The following is a 17,105-nucleotide window of genomic DNA, read 5'->3' as shown; positions in this document are numbered from 1 at the left end:
CATGTCCAGAAGGGGTCAGCTAAAGGACACACCTGTACGACCACCAAGGACCACCAGACACCCCCACGAAAGCCCCTCGGAGCTCAAGGACGCATGCGTAATGACCACGCAAATATGATAATTAGTTCTGGGAAATATAATGAATATGTATGGTCATTCCAGGAAATTTGATGCATATGTATATAATCGGACCAACATAAGTTTTGGTTGATGTAACCTGCAGTATGCACGCTAGGTGGAACGATCCCCCGTGCATCCGGCGCCGTAATAAAGAATGCCTGCTTCTTAATGCTACATTGGGTGTTAAGGAGTTTGATTCCCGATTTTGGTGACACCAGGAAGCAGCTCTGCCACTGATTTAATGTGGCTTCAAGCAAAGCCACATCAGCCCTGCCCTTCAGTACTCCTGACTGTTAAACTGTAACGTTGCTTACCTCTTTCAAAGCAGTGTCACCAGCCTTCAGTTGTCAGCATTTAGAATAAGCTCTACCATTCATCCATCAAATTATGGGCTGATACTCGTTCTACAAAGACTTCAGGATAACTCAGTGTGGGTATTTAAAACTATGAAATGTTACTATAGCTGTACCGAGATTCAGCTGCAGCACAGAGCCTCACTGGCTTTCCCCAATCCAACACTGCGCTGTGTTTTTACCTTCTACCTAAAGCTATTGCCTTCACTCTGTAACTTTATGGTGAAACCACCGGTCTCTGATCCAAAAAGTACCCTAACTCTTTTCTTCCCTTAAAATCTTTGCTTAAAAATACACAAACACTGCCAGGTAAACACACTCTTTTTTTGTATTACCTTGTCTTGTAAGAGATGAGCTGTGCAGTTCAATTTGTAAGCAAGGTCTAACATAAAAGATGGTCTGGCCTTATTTCCCCCTCTGGACTGCTGGGGTTTGAGTCATATCTACTGAATCTCTCTATTATTTTTGTGCTGGCTTTAGCGATGCCAAGAGGTTCCTCTCATACTCCACTGACATGCTGGTTCTGGACTTCAGGCAACTCCAAGAAGTGACAAGTTTAGCCTAACTGTGTTTGAGGACACAGGATAAACTTTCCAAATTAGAAACAAAGCAACATTGTGAGTATAATTAGAAAAAACCCAATGCGAATATAATAAAAGTAAAATCAATTAAGATGTTTTTCCTTTTGGAAAAAAAGGATTTTAATGGGTTTAAAAACACTTCTGTACAAAAACTGCTCAATGACCGGTATTTGCCCTCCCATGGTGACAATACTTCTGACTATTGTTTCGTTCAACAGCAACTCCCACAGGTCCTGTAACAAGGACTATCTCTTTGGCCAGTGGTGCCTGGAACCCCTGCAAAAGACAGTTACAGAAAGACTTTAACTCTTGCTCTAAATTCACTCAAGACTGAAAACCTACGATAGGTTACAATGATACTATTGAGAAAGGGTCATGATGCAGACAGAACCTTCCTCCCCCCAACGCTGCCCTTACATCTTTATGACAAAATAATACACAAGGATCAAGCCTCATAAGCTACGCATTAAGTATCTATTCAGAACAAGAATGTTCATATTTGGCAGTACTGTTATTTAACTTCCTCCCAAGCTAGGCAAATGTTCTCCCCACCTCTACCTATCTTTGTGGCCAAAGAAAGTGACTCCCACGTCTATTAACACAAACTTTTACCCAGAATTGGGTAAAACCTTCCACCCAGAATTGTCTTTGATTGCATTAATCCTGACTAAGCTTCTTTTTTTTTCTTCTTCCCTTTAAACTGACGTCAAGCTGAGTGGGTGTTACGCAACCTCTCCCCATTAAACATGCACTTAAGCTCCCACAGCAATAGAGGACAATAGCTATGCTTTGCCCATAGCTCCAGGGCACAGGCGTGAAAACACTCCACCGCTGCGATGAGAGCAGGCTGACAACTCACCTATCAGCTTTCCCCGCCAGGTAGGACATGCTTCGGTTTCCAGATTGTTGAAGTTTGTTAGCTCCAGCAAATTTCTGCACAGAAGAAAAAATACAAAACTAAAAACAAAAAACCACAACACCGCCAGAGTGAGGTACCTGCCAAATACAGTATATTCCATGAGATTCATGTGCTTTCATGTCCCTCCAACTTCAAGGAACACTGCTCGTTTACACTGTGAGCTTTTATGTTTTAGGACTTCTTTACATGTGTAAGTGCTGAATGCATCTGAGTAAGTGCTGTTCTACTGGTCTAACCTTGAAATGTGAGGCGCAATACCCCACTGACAACAAATCTTACCCATCGAGAGAGCAAGATCTGTACAGGTTGTCCCAAATTCACCAATCGGTTTCTTTTTTTCTCCTGAAACAAGTTTCAACTGACACAGAAAAGGGGTTGCACATGAAACTGTTTCCTACACTATCAGGCATAAACTTGTTCAGCTTCTAAGACACAATTTTTAATGAGTAAGATGCTCCCTAGTACCATTTGCCCTCCAGTTAAATATGCAGGAAGGCAGCATGCACAGGAAAAAGGCTGAAAGACAAGAAATGAGCTTCAGGGACTTAATATTAATGCTTGAGCACCCAATGAGTTCACGCATGGGCACCCTATTACTTCATGCCTGAATGCCCACTGACGTCATGCATCAGCACCCAAACGCTCCACACATGGGCACTATGCAGGGTATACATGGGGGGGTCTTAGGTAACCCAGGTCTGCAGGGGTGACCTGCGGTGGGGGACGATGACGACACAGGAACCGCCCTGTGCTGGTCACAGGTTTCCGTAAGCCTGTGTTTGATTGTTTATGTTTTCTTTCTTCTCTCCAGTCTCTCAATCTCAATTAGCAATAAATTAAGTAAAAATTCTCTGAGCCGAGACTGTTTTCCTAATGACAGTACTTGGTGGAGAATGTGGGCAACATGCAAACCTGCCATGGCCTTGAATAACTGGACTGACTTTGAGATTTTTGAGAGTGCCTTGAATTTGGTATTGGGAATTTGTGGTGGTGTGCTGTGGTCTAAGTGTCATGCCTGTGGTGTATGGGGGCGTAGGTGTGAACAATGTATAAAGAGGTGGGAAACAACAAGAGACTCTGAGGGGCCCCAAAAAAGCTCTTCCTGAATGGGAAGAGGCTATACTACAAAGTATGAGCTCGTGCTTGGGAGCTGCACCTCAGTACCAAGTGCTGTTAGGGAATATTCTCCAGACCCAGAAAAAGTAATCTCCCTTCCCCAGCGAGTCCCCAGCTGGATACATGCTATCATCAACGTTTCTGTTCCTTCTTTCATGACATGCCCGTACCTTGCCTGCGTAAGCTTGCTTGGCAGGATCAAATTGTGGCGACTGCTTCGATTTGCTGCTTCCTAAGGGAGAGAGGAGAGAAGCTGTCACTAAAATTTTCCAGAAAGAACAGTACATTCCACGGTGTTCCTCTGATGATAAGGAGGTTTCATTGCAGTCTCCCACATGCTAAAAACCACAACAGTCTCTTAAGGGCAAGAGATGCTTTTCAATAGATACTTGTTACAAAGGAGTCAGATCTCCTTTGCCTCCTAGTTCCTGGGGTCCAAGTAAACAGATGACTTTCTCTACAGAGAAAAGAAGCAAAATACAAATCCACAATCCCCTTGGCCGATGGTTTCAGGATTTTGTTTCCAAATCAGAAAAGGGATGCTAAACTGTACATTCCCCAAGTTAATTTATTTTAGTATTGCCCCACTGTAAGGTAAGTGCATTATAAGAGTTTGTACTGCCTTGGCACCTACGTTCACACACAGCCTTCTCAGGGCTCAGCTGGCAACATTTTCCACAGCCTGCAGCACTCTAGCAAGAGATCCAGATCTTACCCGCAAACACTTTGAAGTTGGACTTGCTGTAATCAAAGGGGGTAAACTGCTTCGGTGCTTCCAGCTCCTCTGGTTGCTGGGAGGCTTTTGGCCGTTTCTTCTCTTGTTTTGGCAACTCTGTTCCCGTTTCACTCACGACTCTCTCCCTCTTCTTATTAGCTTGTTCTTGCTGTGAAAGCAACCCACAAAATAGAAACAAGGACAAGTTCAGGAGGAGAATGAAACATCTCTGTGTAGGCATGAACACCAGCATGCAGATGAACTGCCCAATGGACCTAGGCCCCAGTGACAGCTATTGCCTGTGGCAGTAATAGTGTGGGGAGAAAGCGCTGTGTTCTTCTTTGGGCCTAAACCGCCTTTTTTGTCTTCACAGCAGGGACTTTGCAGGTGAAAAGCCAAGTTGTTATTTCACAGGATACTAGAGGCTGAGATCTGCTGTGGCCCCACAGGCAGATTTGGGGGAACCTAGGCAAGTGAGGAGCAGAGAGCTGCAGCAGTGGAAAACATTCCCCACTGAAGATACGGAGGGATGCGAGGATTTGCACAGCACAGTTGCTAGGGGCCTGTCGCTACACACAGGGCAGAACCACAGGAAGACCACTATCAAAAGACTGTCATTCAGGTATTTTAGAGTTAAAGGGCTCAGGGTTTCATTCTGAACTATGTTATACAGGTCAAAAGGGGCAAAGGCTGGAAGTAGGGAATTCAGTGACATACCATAGCTTGCTCACGAACAGACACAATGTTTTCTGTTGCCTCTTTATACACCTTCTGTGCCTGGTCACGAGCAGCTACGGAAACAAACAAAAAAAGCAGGAGTAAGTTACCCAGGAGCTTAGAAAAAGCAAGCAAACCAGCCTGTAGCAAGTCTCGAACTAAACAGAGCACAATCTTTGTCAAACAATCTCATCCATCAGGAAATCTATCATCTAAGGTTTTCTTGTAACTGGGAAACAACCTATGTGCATTGGGAAAAGCATGCTAGCCAACACATTGAGGGAGGGAAGAATGGCTGTACCTGACTGCTGGGCTGCGTCCTTTTTGGTTTCATCCTTGGACTCCTTCTGTACTTGTGTCTGACTCATCAACTTCCATCGATTGCTGATCTGCAATGAAAAAAATTACCTGGGATCACTTTCTTTGAAGTTTTATGGCAAAAGGGAGTTTACAAACTTGCTACCACATGCTGGTCTTCATTAAGAATACAAAAGATCAAATTGGATAGTAAAAGAGATTAAGATCTGCTGCATCACATAAAGTAAAACCATGTACTTTAAAAGTTCTGAGCTACAAACAAGCCATGAGAACAAAGGCAGATACAGACTTCAGTGGTAGTTTGTAGCTTTGACAGACAGGGAATGTACAGCAGAATGCCTCCAATCCCCGGTTCTTCAAAGGATACAAATGCTACAGAAACAATGAGCTACAGATTCAAAAACATACCAAGTTTCTCAAAACTTAGATTCTTTTTCTAAGGAGAATCCAAGAAGAAAAAAATAAATTCCTATATTGCTGAGGTTCCCAAAGGAAAATAATCTACTTATTTGTTTCTTTTGTACTACTTAGCAGGAAATTTAGCACAAGTCTTACTTCATAAATTTTTGATGATGGGTCAAACTTTGCAGATTGTGAGACATAGGCAGGATTCTGTTCTGAAGGTAGGAACTGTAGAGAGGAAAGAACCATTTTGCTTTAAACACAGCACATGACATTTAGCTCATTGCTAAAATGCTATTTAAAATGTTCCAAATAAAAAAGTTCATATTTAAGAAACATTCTACAGATAGATCACCTTTTGGAAAAGGAAAAGTTCCCACAGCTATGGCCAAAAGAAACGTTAAAGAAAAACCAAACAAAAAAACCCCGAAAAACCAACCCCTAACCACACACCAGAAAAAGTTGTTTTGATATTATTTCCTAGTAATTTGCCACTCCAAATCTATAACAAAGTATTCTGTTGTTCTTCTGATTCATTAGAAGAGTAAAATCAGCTCACTAACTCTAGCCATAAAGTAGAGATGAAAATGTGATGCAAATTAAAAAACCCGCAAACTTGACGTAAAAAAAAACAGTGAGAGGTCTGTTTACTACATAGAAAGACATATATCTAAGAGGCATTTCAATGTGTTTTGAAAACAAGTCCACACGCGCATGCTTTGCAAGGACAATCCCTCAATCCCAGTAAGAGAGCAGCAGCTGATGCTGTACCAAGCTCTTTCAGATATGCCTGGAAAAACAGCTCAGAGCATCCTCTGCACTAGGTAGATTATGAGTCCCACTACAAAGATGTATTGGGAGCTTTTACCATTCTAAATGGATTTTCAAAGGACTCCATTATACGCTGAGCTTTCTGCTGTGCAGCGGTTAAAACCTTCTCATTTTCTTCATCTTCACCATATTCCTAAAAAAAAAAAAGAGTATATATTAACATTAATAATTTTTTGTTTTGGCTACTGCCATTTCATGCATGTTATTTCTCACTGTATCTGAAACTCCACTGATGGCAGTAACCCTCCAGAGAGATGTAATTAACTTGCTGGCCTCCTAACCTAGTTGTCTTGGTTATGCCATATGCTCAACAGGAAGCCAGTATCATTTCCATGCATGTTCCACCTTATTATTTCTTGCAAGAGTTTCACACAGCTTTATCAGATTATTAAGTATGTTTTCTAATACTTAAATACTGACACTATCATAAACACGTTGCTTACACTGAATATGCTGACAGTGGCAGTAGCAACAAGACATGTTGACTCTGGCTGAACACCCTGAATATTCATTGTCCTCTCACTGTCTGAAAAGAGACAACCATGTTCCAAAATTGGTGCAGGCTCTACATGAAAAGGAGACAAAATTTTTATTAGATATTTGTATATTTTACTGCTTTTTTGTGTAATGAGATTTCACTGTAAGTTTCTTCAGGGCTGCTTATTTCCCCATGTCAAAGCCATGCCATGTCATTATTAGCACAGTTTTTAGGTTAAGTCCAAATTACCCAAGGCAGAATTGTTCCGAAAATCATCCATAGGAATCCGGGAACTGTCATGTGGTCCAAAGAGGGTATTCTCCAGCCTCTGCAGAAGATTCAAATTACAAACACCGTTAATACACTACTCTGCAATATGTGAAAACATATACAGATTCATAGAGACACATTAATGAAAATTCAAATAAAAGGGTGAAATTCAGAGACTGAATATTCTTAATATAGCTCACCTGCCAGAGCACATTGCATCTGGCATCAGAAGGATATCTGTGCAAACACCCACTGGCTAATGGAGATGCTTTACTTCGTATACACGAGGAGAGTAAACGAGTCAGCCTTAGAAACTCATCTGAAACATCTCTTCTTACCCATCAGTCAGTATAGACTAACACACATGAAACTGTCCAGCAGCTAGAGTGTTTGCTGATGAAGCATTTAGCACCGCTATTAAGGTAGTTTGTAAAATACCAATTTACAGCTGGTAATGTTATGAGTCTAGCACAGAAAAGTAACATTAAGCTAAAGCGGAGAGACCTATAAAATGGATGAAAATAAACAATTTGCTAGAGGCTAGAACTTTGCTACATTTGTTTCTGAGTTTAAGGCTTAAGACATTAGGTAACAAATATTATGTAAACAGTACCTCAGGGTTGGACAGAGGTGCTCTCTTCTTGACTGCCAACACAACCTCCGTCTAGAATGGGAGAGAAAGGTAAGTCACTTAAAGGCACCTGCCCTATTTCTTCTAGGTTGGCCTCCTTATCAATGTTTTCAACATATTTATTACAAGCTAGCAGGTTAATAAAATTACATTCTTTCTTCTTCTCCTGCAGTGTTTGCATATGGATCCATTTAAACACCTCACACAGAAAGGACACGTTCATGGTCACAAATGGTTTTGTTTCACTATAAGAGGAAGACTGTATTCATGTCAACATGCTGACCATATATTTTAACTAATGAACCTCTTACACCTAGTGGGGTTTTTTGCTTCACCATAGCTGTAAAAGATTTATGAATCCTTTTACATGGCCAACAAATTCCACAAGGTCCAGCTCTTCCTCACAGAGGCAAACATGATGTGCAATGTAAGACCGACAACTGCACGCTGTTCAAGTAGCGTCTGTTCTTTTACTGCTCTAGTTCTCCAGGAAACTACACTGTGTGTAAGCCAGTGCACGGCAGACAATAGACAGGCAAGAAGAAGCTGCAATATATCTTTCAGCTCTACTACAGAACACTACACTCAGTGTTCAAAAAGCAAACATCATCATAGGTCACCATTTAGCTCCTGTCCCTGGCTTATGGAAAGCAAATGATGAGCCTCTTGAATGGTACGAGCTACTCCTACCTTGAGGAGAGGCATCTCCCGGGCCTGCTGAATGAGAAGATGCAATTCATTAATCTGCTGGCGAACTAGTGGTGGGACTGGATTACAGCAAGCAATGATGCCCTGGGGTTCTCTAAAGAGAGATGAGAAAAATTCAGTGTGCTATATTTATGGCCAATATGTTAGGCATTTTCATTCAAAGGACGTGCAACCAGATATAACCATGATCCTGACTGTGACTGAATGAGACAAGTCAGATTAATCTTTCAGAGTTTATTCTCTGTGATGAAAAATTCTTTGTGCAGGTTTGTGCATTCAGGTTTGTGCAGATAAGGAGAAACCATTAACTCCGCTCTCCTCTCACTTATCTTTTCTGTGGTCTGTCTGTCCCCATCTTCATTTCGTTCCTTGTTCAGTATTCATCTATGGAAGTTGAGCCCAGCAGTGGACTTGCGTTTAAATATGCATTTTTATTATTCTCAAGTACGGATGTTAGACGATGAATGCCAAGTGTTTGAGGAAAATGTTGTATAAATTGGGTGTTTTAAGGGATCTGCCCCTTACTCCCCCCTGCCCAATCCCTTTAGGAACTGAAAAAAAACCCCAAATAAATGTTATGGGGGAACTCATCCCTCTCTTACCCTGTAATACCGTAGGAATCTCAGGGGGGACATGTGACATATAGCAAAGCAAAAGAATGTGTTTTATTAGTGGAATAAAATCAGGGAGAGATGTATCCCAGAAGAATTTTGTACGCTTCTGAAGGAATATTGCTATTTATTTCTCTTCCAAACTGAAGAACTATAGAGAAAAGCAGTTTTGACAGCTGGAAGGAAGGGACTAACTGCAGAAGTAATTACACACTAGGAAACAACTTGCTGGATATTAAAATCAAATGAGAATCCTCAAAGGTGAACAAAACTTACTTGGGCAGCTCCTCTGCTATCTTCAATAACATATGATTTGGTAGCACATATCTACAACGCAAAGAGGCAGTGTCAATGTAACGGAATATTAAAAATTCTTAAAAATACCTTCAAAGTGCACAAGTCTACCCCAGTTACAAGGTCTGAAAAGATGAAATCAGTTAAAAAGAAATTAAGAAGGGCTGAACTAGATACCTGCAAGAATTTTCTGCTAACATAATGGGACTTCTGTGTAAAAAGCAGCCTGAGGCAGTACACTAATTTCTACAGGCAACAAAGTGGTTCTGCCTCGGGGGGGAGGAAGAGAGGGGCACAATCCAAGAGACTCATTGAAGTATTAAGCCAGTGTCTGTAACAAAAGACTTCCTACCCTGTACTCTCATCCTCTTGACGCGCCATCTTGTCTCTCCATGCAAACAGCAACCTAAATGCTGCTAGCTGTTGTGTGTTGAGATGTTTTTTCTGCCTCCTGTAGAGCTCAAGGTAGGATTCATCTGAAAAGAGGGGCTTGATGTATTTCTGGACAGGAAAAAAAGAAACACTCATGATCAGTATCAGCTTTGCGCTTTCTAGTTTGCCTTGCTTCACTGAGACAGAATCTCACACAGACATAGGGGGACTGAATAAACTCAGGTGCAATGTGTCTTGGAGCTATTACCTGGAGCTATTACCCTAAACTATTGGTAGGAGCCTATCCCTGAAAAACATGCATCTCATCCGTTTTTAGGAGAAAACCACCCTCACCAACTCCAGGAGCAGCTTTAGACATATAGTATCTTCACGCTTTACTACATTAGACAAGGCCTACTTTCATTGACAGTGTTTTCCACAGGGACAGTATAATTATCTCCTAATGCAACTCCAGCTAGGCTTTGAACTTCTAGGAACGTCCAGTAGAACTGGAAATATAACCTCTCTCTCGGGAAAGACACACCTGAAAGCATCAGAAGGCCAAGGAGTGCCAGCATTCAAAAAACAGGAAGAGGGCATCTGAACCTAAGGATTTTAGCTAGTGAAACAAGTGACTGCACACAACTGAGTCAGAGTTTATACAGCTGTTGTCAGACACACAAAGAGGAAAAAAACCTCTGTCTATGCAACAGACATAGAATAGGCAAAGGACTTTCTGTCCTACTAAGCCCATACTCTGATCCAGATAATCCAACCAGGTGAAGCTTTACCTTCAGGCAGATGTCCTTGCTGCGTTGCCACACAACCTGCAGCTGAGTGGGCTGCTCGTTCCCTCTCTCCCACAGCGCCTCCCTCACTTTGTCATAGATGTAGAGCAAGTAGTGAGTGTCATCACGGGCATACTGAATCATTTCTTCTGGCAAAGGGCTAGAAAAAGAGCCAAAATTACACTAATACATTTCAGTTGCCCCGCTAAACTGTCACTTTCCTCTTGCAAGGCATATTAGGGCAAACTGCAAGTAAAACACACCAAGAACTAATATGGAAATTCTTCTGTTTCCTTACTGAAGGATTTGTTGGGCAACAGCAGTGACATGCTGTGCACTCTCCAACTCAGATGGCATCTTGTTCACATGCCGGAGAGCAGGATTGCCATGTAGCTAAGTCAGATGGCAGAACTGCTTGCTATGGTATTTGTCGTAACTCTTCTCTCTCTGCAGAGCCTACATAAAGTAGACCTGGGATCTCTGTGGTGTGCAGGGTCCATCTGCATAGCCAAGCTCATTGCTCCAACAGCATACTGCTCTACCTAGTGTATGGTAACATGCTACCATACGCTTCTACCCAGTAACCTTCTACCTAGTGTGGGTGACTGAATGCTTTTGTGGGGGCTCTAGAGGAGCAAATACTGACTTTCTCCATAATACTGCAGTGGTTAAGCGCTGTTCCTAAGAAGTGAGCTTTCAGGAGCTTTTCATTACTTAATCCTCCCTGATCTTCCCAAAACAACACATTTTCTAAAGAAACACAAAAAAACTATAACACTCATAAAAGAACTTAAAGCACAGCCAGGTAAACGCTGTGCTCGTTCACTTTGGGACTAACCTACAACCATGGGGCTTGCAACTAGAACCATGCTCCTGCTCTAACAACACAAACAAGGATAAGTGCTACCTTGCAGCTCCAGCCCATTTAGGGGTCAGTTTTTACCGTATCCTCCAGTCAGCCAGCTGGTACTGCTTGTCAGCATCTACATTGCAATACAGCTTTAGCAAGTGGTCCAAAGAATGCCTGCCAAGATTGAGGAGACGAGCAGCTTGGTGAGTATCAAACATGTTCACCAAGTACAGACCAAAGTCTTTTTGCAGCCATTCCACATCTGAATCAGCACCATGAAGGACCTTGAAAAGCCAAACAAATTGAGAATGATATGAAGAACATTTCTACTCCAGGCTGGCAGTGCTGTGGTTTCACATTCATGCGTCTAGGACCAGATTTCTTTTCTCTCTGTCCTTCACTGTTAAGTGCAGAACTACTAAATGAGTGCACTTGGCAAGTAACTCCCCACTTACATCAAGGAAACAGGCACATGAACAAATTACAATGAAAGCAGAGCAAAGTGACTAAGAGAGCACACAGTGTGCTTTTAACTATAATAAAGCATAAACTAAGGCGGGGGGGGGGGGGGGGAGAATTCTGGTGGTGATACTTGGCAGCTGACCTTCACAATTGCAGGGTCTGTGAAGGTCTCGTTGAGAATGTTCATGTCGCTGCGCAATTCCAGTGTATCAATAATGAAGTCTTCTGTTCGGGTGGAAATCTGCATCAGACATGTCAAGCCCAGGAAGCTTCTGTAGGAATGGTGCTGAAAAACATGGAAGAGAGATGTAAGCTAGGATCCATTACAGAAGTAATACTATAAAACAAACAGCACCCCAATGAAGGAAGAAAAAGTAACAGAGGACTTCTTAAAGCAAAAGACAATTGGATGAGCAAGCTTTCTCTTTGCAGTCACTAACATGACATAAAAAACCATGAGATGAATTGAAAGAAGATCAAATTCAGTATGAAGTGTGCAGGCAGTACTACCATTGGAAACTTGTAATATTGACACAGTTTAATTCAATCTCCTAGGTAATATCTGACAGGTCAGGGTCATGAACTATCTTTTCATGTCAGAAAGTACAAAAAGCAGGAGAAAGAAGAATACAAAACAGACTAGAAGAATATAATGGTCTCCTAGGTACTAAGAGTACACATGTAACTTTTAAACACAAAAGGCAATTTGATTACCTCTAAGTCCAACGCAAATTCTTTACAGTTCATAAGCTTTTCATTTAGTTCTACCAGCTCATCCAGTGTGGTGACAAAATGACAGGGTGTTTCCTCGATGGACCTGTACATCTGGCAGAGCAAATTATTAGGCATGCTATGTTCTCTATCAGTTCCCATCCCTGACCTCCACCCTCAATTCTGAAATTTGTCAAGTATGGCCAGCTGTAAACTTACTGCATCTGCAGTAAGTTTAAATTAATGTGGGCACCAACCTGGGGTTCTGGTTTCTTGAGAACTCCATCTGGTGGAGAAAAATGCTCCAGTTCATACTGGTAAGGGTGAGCAAACCTGTGGAAATTAGGAAGACAGGCACAGACTAAATTTCAGTTGTCTTTATGTTGCCAGAGCACAGAGACTTTGACAGCTATGGCAGTTTCCCTACTGAGTAGAAATTTTGTCTCTTATTAAGCATAGCTTTAAAATAACTGCAGAGTTCTAAAGCAAATCTCACGCAACGTAGTGTGCGGACACAGACACATGCAGAGCTGTTATACATGAACAGCATCAGCACAATGGGACCATACAAGTGCATGTTCACCAATGGTACTCCAAGCACCTTGCTGTCAGTTTGATTTCTTACATGTCTTGCTCAGTTTGCTGCGTCCTCTGCTGGTGTATGAAGTCTGCCAAAGCAGCTGGTACATCCAAGTCTTCAGGGCGCTCCTTTCGTTCCCGTCCACTTTTTGTGAGGGCTGAACAACCAATATGGAACAACTGGACTGGGTCCCACACATAACACGTTCTCAGCCTACTACTCTCTCCCCTCCACCCACCACAAGATCCTATTAAAATCATAAAGTATCAAAAATCTCAACAATTTAGACCTGCAGCTTTTGCTGTCAGCAAGATCTCTGCTTGCACCTCTAATGACAACTCAGTTACTAGGTTTTACCAGGCTATTGTTAAGCAACACACAAGGTGGTTCTGCTCAAGAGCTTGGAAGGAGATTGGAAAATTTTCAGAAAAATCTTTCAATCATTCCCAGTTACTAAAAGTACAACCACATCAGTGCAGACTAGGGATGAATCAGCAGCAGCATAATGACATGTTGCCGAGACAGGATGTTACGCTGGTGGCTTCGATAAAGCACCCAAAGCAAAGGTAGGTCTAACCATACACCTGGTGCTCCTAACTAATCAGAAAGAAGTATCTGTAAAGCGAACTAGACTAGTCAAGACCACTTCTGGTGCCAGAGTGACTCTCATCATGCACATTCAATAGTAGCAAAGAGAAGGAGCAGAATATCTGTTTGGAACAGATTATTTACTGTATCCCACAAGAAGATGCTGTATGCTGACCTACCCTTACATTGCGCACATGTAAACAACAGCATCACAGAACTTACTGCACCTGAATAGTCAACATCTCCTGCTGTTACTTGTTTTTACAGTCAATGATTTCTCCTCTAGACTGCGAGGACAGATTTGTGTCAAATACTCTCAACAGGTTACTCAGCAAAAATAAACCCCTTACCTTCAGGCAAAGGTTTCAAAGCATTTGGCTTGATAAAAAGTTTAGGTACAAAGGGAGTGTTGGAATTGTCAATCTTTTCCCGAAACTTAAGCTGTGGTCGAGAGATATTCTTGGCATGAAGCAGCCGGAAGGTTTCAGATTGAGTTCTCTTGTGAGATTCTCCCGCCTATTTAAAAAAAGGTAAACCACAGGTAAAACTCACATGACTTAACAGACATTCAGAGTTTCTTTTACTCAGCCTGACCCAATATTCAGAGGAATAAAGTTATACCCCAAACTCAAAAGTGAGTCACTCTTTTGCGGTGAGTCCAGCACCTAAGAATGAACATTCTCTGAATCAGGATCCTGAATTCATATGAATAAGCAAAAGAAACGCTGTTGTGTACATGAAACTAAAATGGCAATTGAAAGCATACAGAATCCAGAATCAAGTTTGAATAGGAAAAGGAAAAAGGGAGGGAGTTAGGACGTGTAAAAAAATGTGACAGAACATGTAACTACTCAACTCCACTGGAAAATCAGTAGTGCCAATGATAGGGAAAAAAGCTAAGATAACACAGCAAACCAAGCGCAGAGGTCTCACCTTGCGGTTCCAGCTGGAAACGATCGTCTGTGGGGGCTGTAACCCAGCAGGGAGGACTGGTTGCTGGTTTTTGTTCACTCCTGCTGCTTCATCCAATAAAATACCCTAAATTCCAGAAAAGAGAGGTGAAAACCAAACACCTATTAAATTACCATACTCAACCACTCTAGTGAGACTGAATAAAGAAAGTCACACAGGTAGATACCTCCACAGCCATTTCCTCTGAATTCTGTGCAACACAAGACAGACAAATGTGGGAGGAGTATATTGAACATCAGGGGTAAGGAAGAGTTTCCTCAGAGAAGCAGGTCTATGAATTTACAGACCTGTTCTCAGATTGTGAGGGTCTTGTGCCAAACTGTATTCAGTTTCCTCACAAGTCACATATTACCTTCCTTCCCTTTGGGCCATACCCCATCTGCCTTCGCTGCTGTGACCACTGGCCTAGTACATGGAAATGTTTTTAAAATAAAAAGGTAAATCACTAGATTGAGGAAACACTAAATGTAACTGTGAAAGCACTACCACTGAAATTCTTGCAATAAAAAAAACCTTAGAAACTGGTAAAAAAACCACCCCCTTGGTACTCAGTGGTAACTGAACAGTTTATAAGAACAATATCCAGAAATAATTTGCTCACCACTCTTTCAAGAATGATGTCATTGGAGTCAACCAGCATATCAAATTTATCTTCCAGCTCTGTCACTCTGCTGTGATCTTTCATGTGGCTACGGCAGCCATGGTATTGCATCACCTTGCTCATGCTTGTAAAAGAACAGTACAGCTATTAGCAATTTGAAAGCAGGTGTGCTGAACACTAAACCGTCCAATTCTCTTCAGCTTTCTACATCTTCATAGTTTGAAAATAAATCAAACGCAGTACCTATAGATAACATTGCGTGAGCAGAAGAAACACCTATATGGTACTAAGCGTCAGAATTAATTTCTTATGAACCGCTTGACTTTTTAAATAGATAGCCTAATGCATTTTATATCAGCCTATACCCCCTGCGCAGCTCTTTATCCAAATCATTATGAAAGGCTCTCTTTCAATGTGTTACTTGAATTGTCAAGTGCTAGAAGAGTAGCTAAAATTAGGTATGCGAAATAAAATCTTTTTATCTACAGCAAGTTTGGAGTCTCCAGAAAAGGCTGCTACCTTCTGTTCTGGGTTAGAAACTATTAGCAATGGCCCAGAGACACAAATGCATCCTTACCAGTGAAGGAGACGGTCACCCTGTGTTTCACAGTATGCCCGGAAGCCAGGGAAGCTTCGGTAGAAGTCGTACTCATCGCCAGGCTGAGGAAGCCCATTAGATGCCTTTGTTGCAGCTACCACTGTGCCAAGAGCATACTGTGCAAGAATACCACGTTATTAGCGTTTTTTCAGTATTTTGTTCCTCCATTTACCCAGGATACTATGTGGCAGAAATGCACTTTGCTTAGCATGTTTGAACTGCGTGGTTCTAATATGCAATATCACAGGGCTTTTTAACATGAGTAAGTTTACAGTCATTCAGTTCCCATTGTCTATTTAGAGACCTTTAAAATGCTGAAAGTCTAATAACGAGAACAAGACTTAAAACTCAGTCTAGTATTTAAGGTCTGAAAGAAAGGTTGTTAAATTAGCAGGAATGCAGATAACTACTTAATTATTTTAAGAAAAAAAAAAGCCCTGCAGTGCTTCCTGCTTGAGAACCGGGAGGCGTTCCCTCTCTTGGAGGCAGCAGCGTGCACAGGTGAAACACAAGGTAGCTGACGCCGAGATCTGTAATCCAAGGGGCAATGCCCATCGCCACACGCCCAGCAACGGTCCTCACGAGGGTCCCGAGTCCTCCACATTTCAAGGACTCGCGTCGGGGAGGCGGCAGACCCCCACCCCGGGACGCTGCGCTTTACCAGCCCCTGCTCAGGACAGCAGGGCCGAGCCCAGGGCGGTAACAGGCCCCAACGCGCCGCTCTGGTCCCCGGCACCCGCAGGAGCGGCCCGCACCCTCCCCGCCGCGCACGGCGGGGAGCGCCCACGGGGGGCTCCTCACGGGTGGCACCTACTTAAGTGGGGGTCCTCAGGCAGCCCCCACAGGGAAGAACTACAGCTCCCGGCATGCCCCGAGCCGCGCACGGCACGCCGGGAGCGGTAGTGCACGGCGCCCGCCCGAGCCCCCCCGGCCCCGCCGCCGCGCACCTTGACGAAGGCGTCGGCGTCGTCGAAGCCAGGCAGCGCCGCCGCCGCGCTGCCCCGCTCCGTCTCCGCGGGCCGCCCCGCCGCTCCGCGGGGCCCCTCCTGCCCCGCGGGGCTCTCCGCTGCCGCGCTGCCGCTCCCCCCACCGACGGCGGCCGCCATGTTCCCCCCGCAGCCACGCGACGCTCAGACGCTCTCGCGAGAACGCGGCCGTAGGGGGGGAGGGGAGGAGGGGGGAGAGAGACAGACACACACCGGCGGGGACGCATGTGCACGGGGAGAGGGCGCCAGGGCTGCCCTCTGGCGCCCCCAGGCGGCGTGGAGGAACAGGCCCCCGGGTGGGAAGAAAGGGGTGCCCGAGGTGGTGGGTGCTGAGGGACACCCCTCAGGGCTTAACAGGGGCGAGACCCCCGGCACTCTTCCCCCACCAGCACCCACCAGTGGGGCACAGCCACACCAGTGCCTGGAAAGGGAGCAGGGCATTGCCGCCCAAAGCCCCTCACTGCCACCTCTCTATTTCCCATTTTTGGGGTGCAGCACCGGCACAAGCGGCTGGGGAAGCCATGGAGCCCCTG

At 43.6% G+C, this 17,105-nt stretch overlaps 1 protein-coding gene across 3 annotated transcripts; it reads right to left on the bottom strand.

Moving 5' to 3' along the window:
* Positions 1–1,147: 1,147 nt before the first annotated feature.
* EXOSC10 (exosome component 10) lies at positions 1,148–16,706 on the bottom strand. Of its 3 annotated transcripts, none has more exons than XM_072884168.1 (25): positions 16,534–16,706; positions 15,566–15,702; positions 14,989–15,112; positions 14,349–14,453; positions 13,766–13,931; positions 12,873–12,984; positions 12,505–12,580; positions 12,251–12,361; positions 11,679–11,822; positions 11,168–11,358; positions 10,228–10,384; positions 9,417–9,565; positions 9,047–9,097; positions 8,142–8,253; positions 7,434–7,484; positions 6,800–6,878; positions 6,516–6,637; positions 6,110–6,205; positions 5,395–5,469; positions 4,823–4,910; positions 4,522–4,595; positions 3,805–3,973; positions 3,260–3,321; positions 1,914–1,987; positions 1,148–1,330 (listed from the first exon to the last, which is right to left on the bottom strand). In XM_072884168.1, exons 1-25 carry the CDS (start codon positions 16,690–16,692, stop codon positions 1,300–1,302), a joined length of 2,715 nt encoding a protein of 904 aa, XP_072740269.1. In that variant the 5' UTR covers positions 16,693–16,706; the 3' UTR covers positions 1,148–1,299. The 3 variants fall into 3 exon arrangements, with proteins under 3 accessions (XP_072740269.1, XP_072740270.1, XP_072740271.1); XM_072884169.1 differs by having other exon boundaries at positions 6,516–6,598; XM_072884170.1 differs by lacking the exon at positions 16,534–16,706 and adding an exon at positions 16,401–16,420.
* Between the last annotated feature and the right edge of the window lie 399 nt (positions 16,707–17,105).

Source organism: Ciconia boyciana, chromosome 19 (genome assembly GCF_034638445.1).
Source record: "Ciconia boyciana chromosome 19, ASM3463844v1, whole genome shotgun sequence".
In the NCBI taxonomy this organism is placed as follows: domain Eukaryota; kingdom Metazoa; phylum Chordata; class Aves; order Ciconiiformes; family Ciconiidae; genus Ciconia; species Ciconia boyciana.
This window is presented reverse-complemented; position numbering and strand designations above follow the sequence as displayed.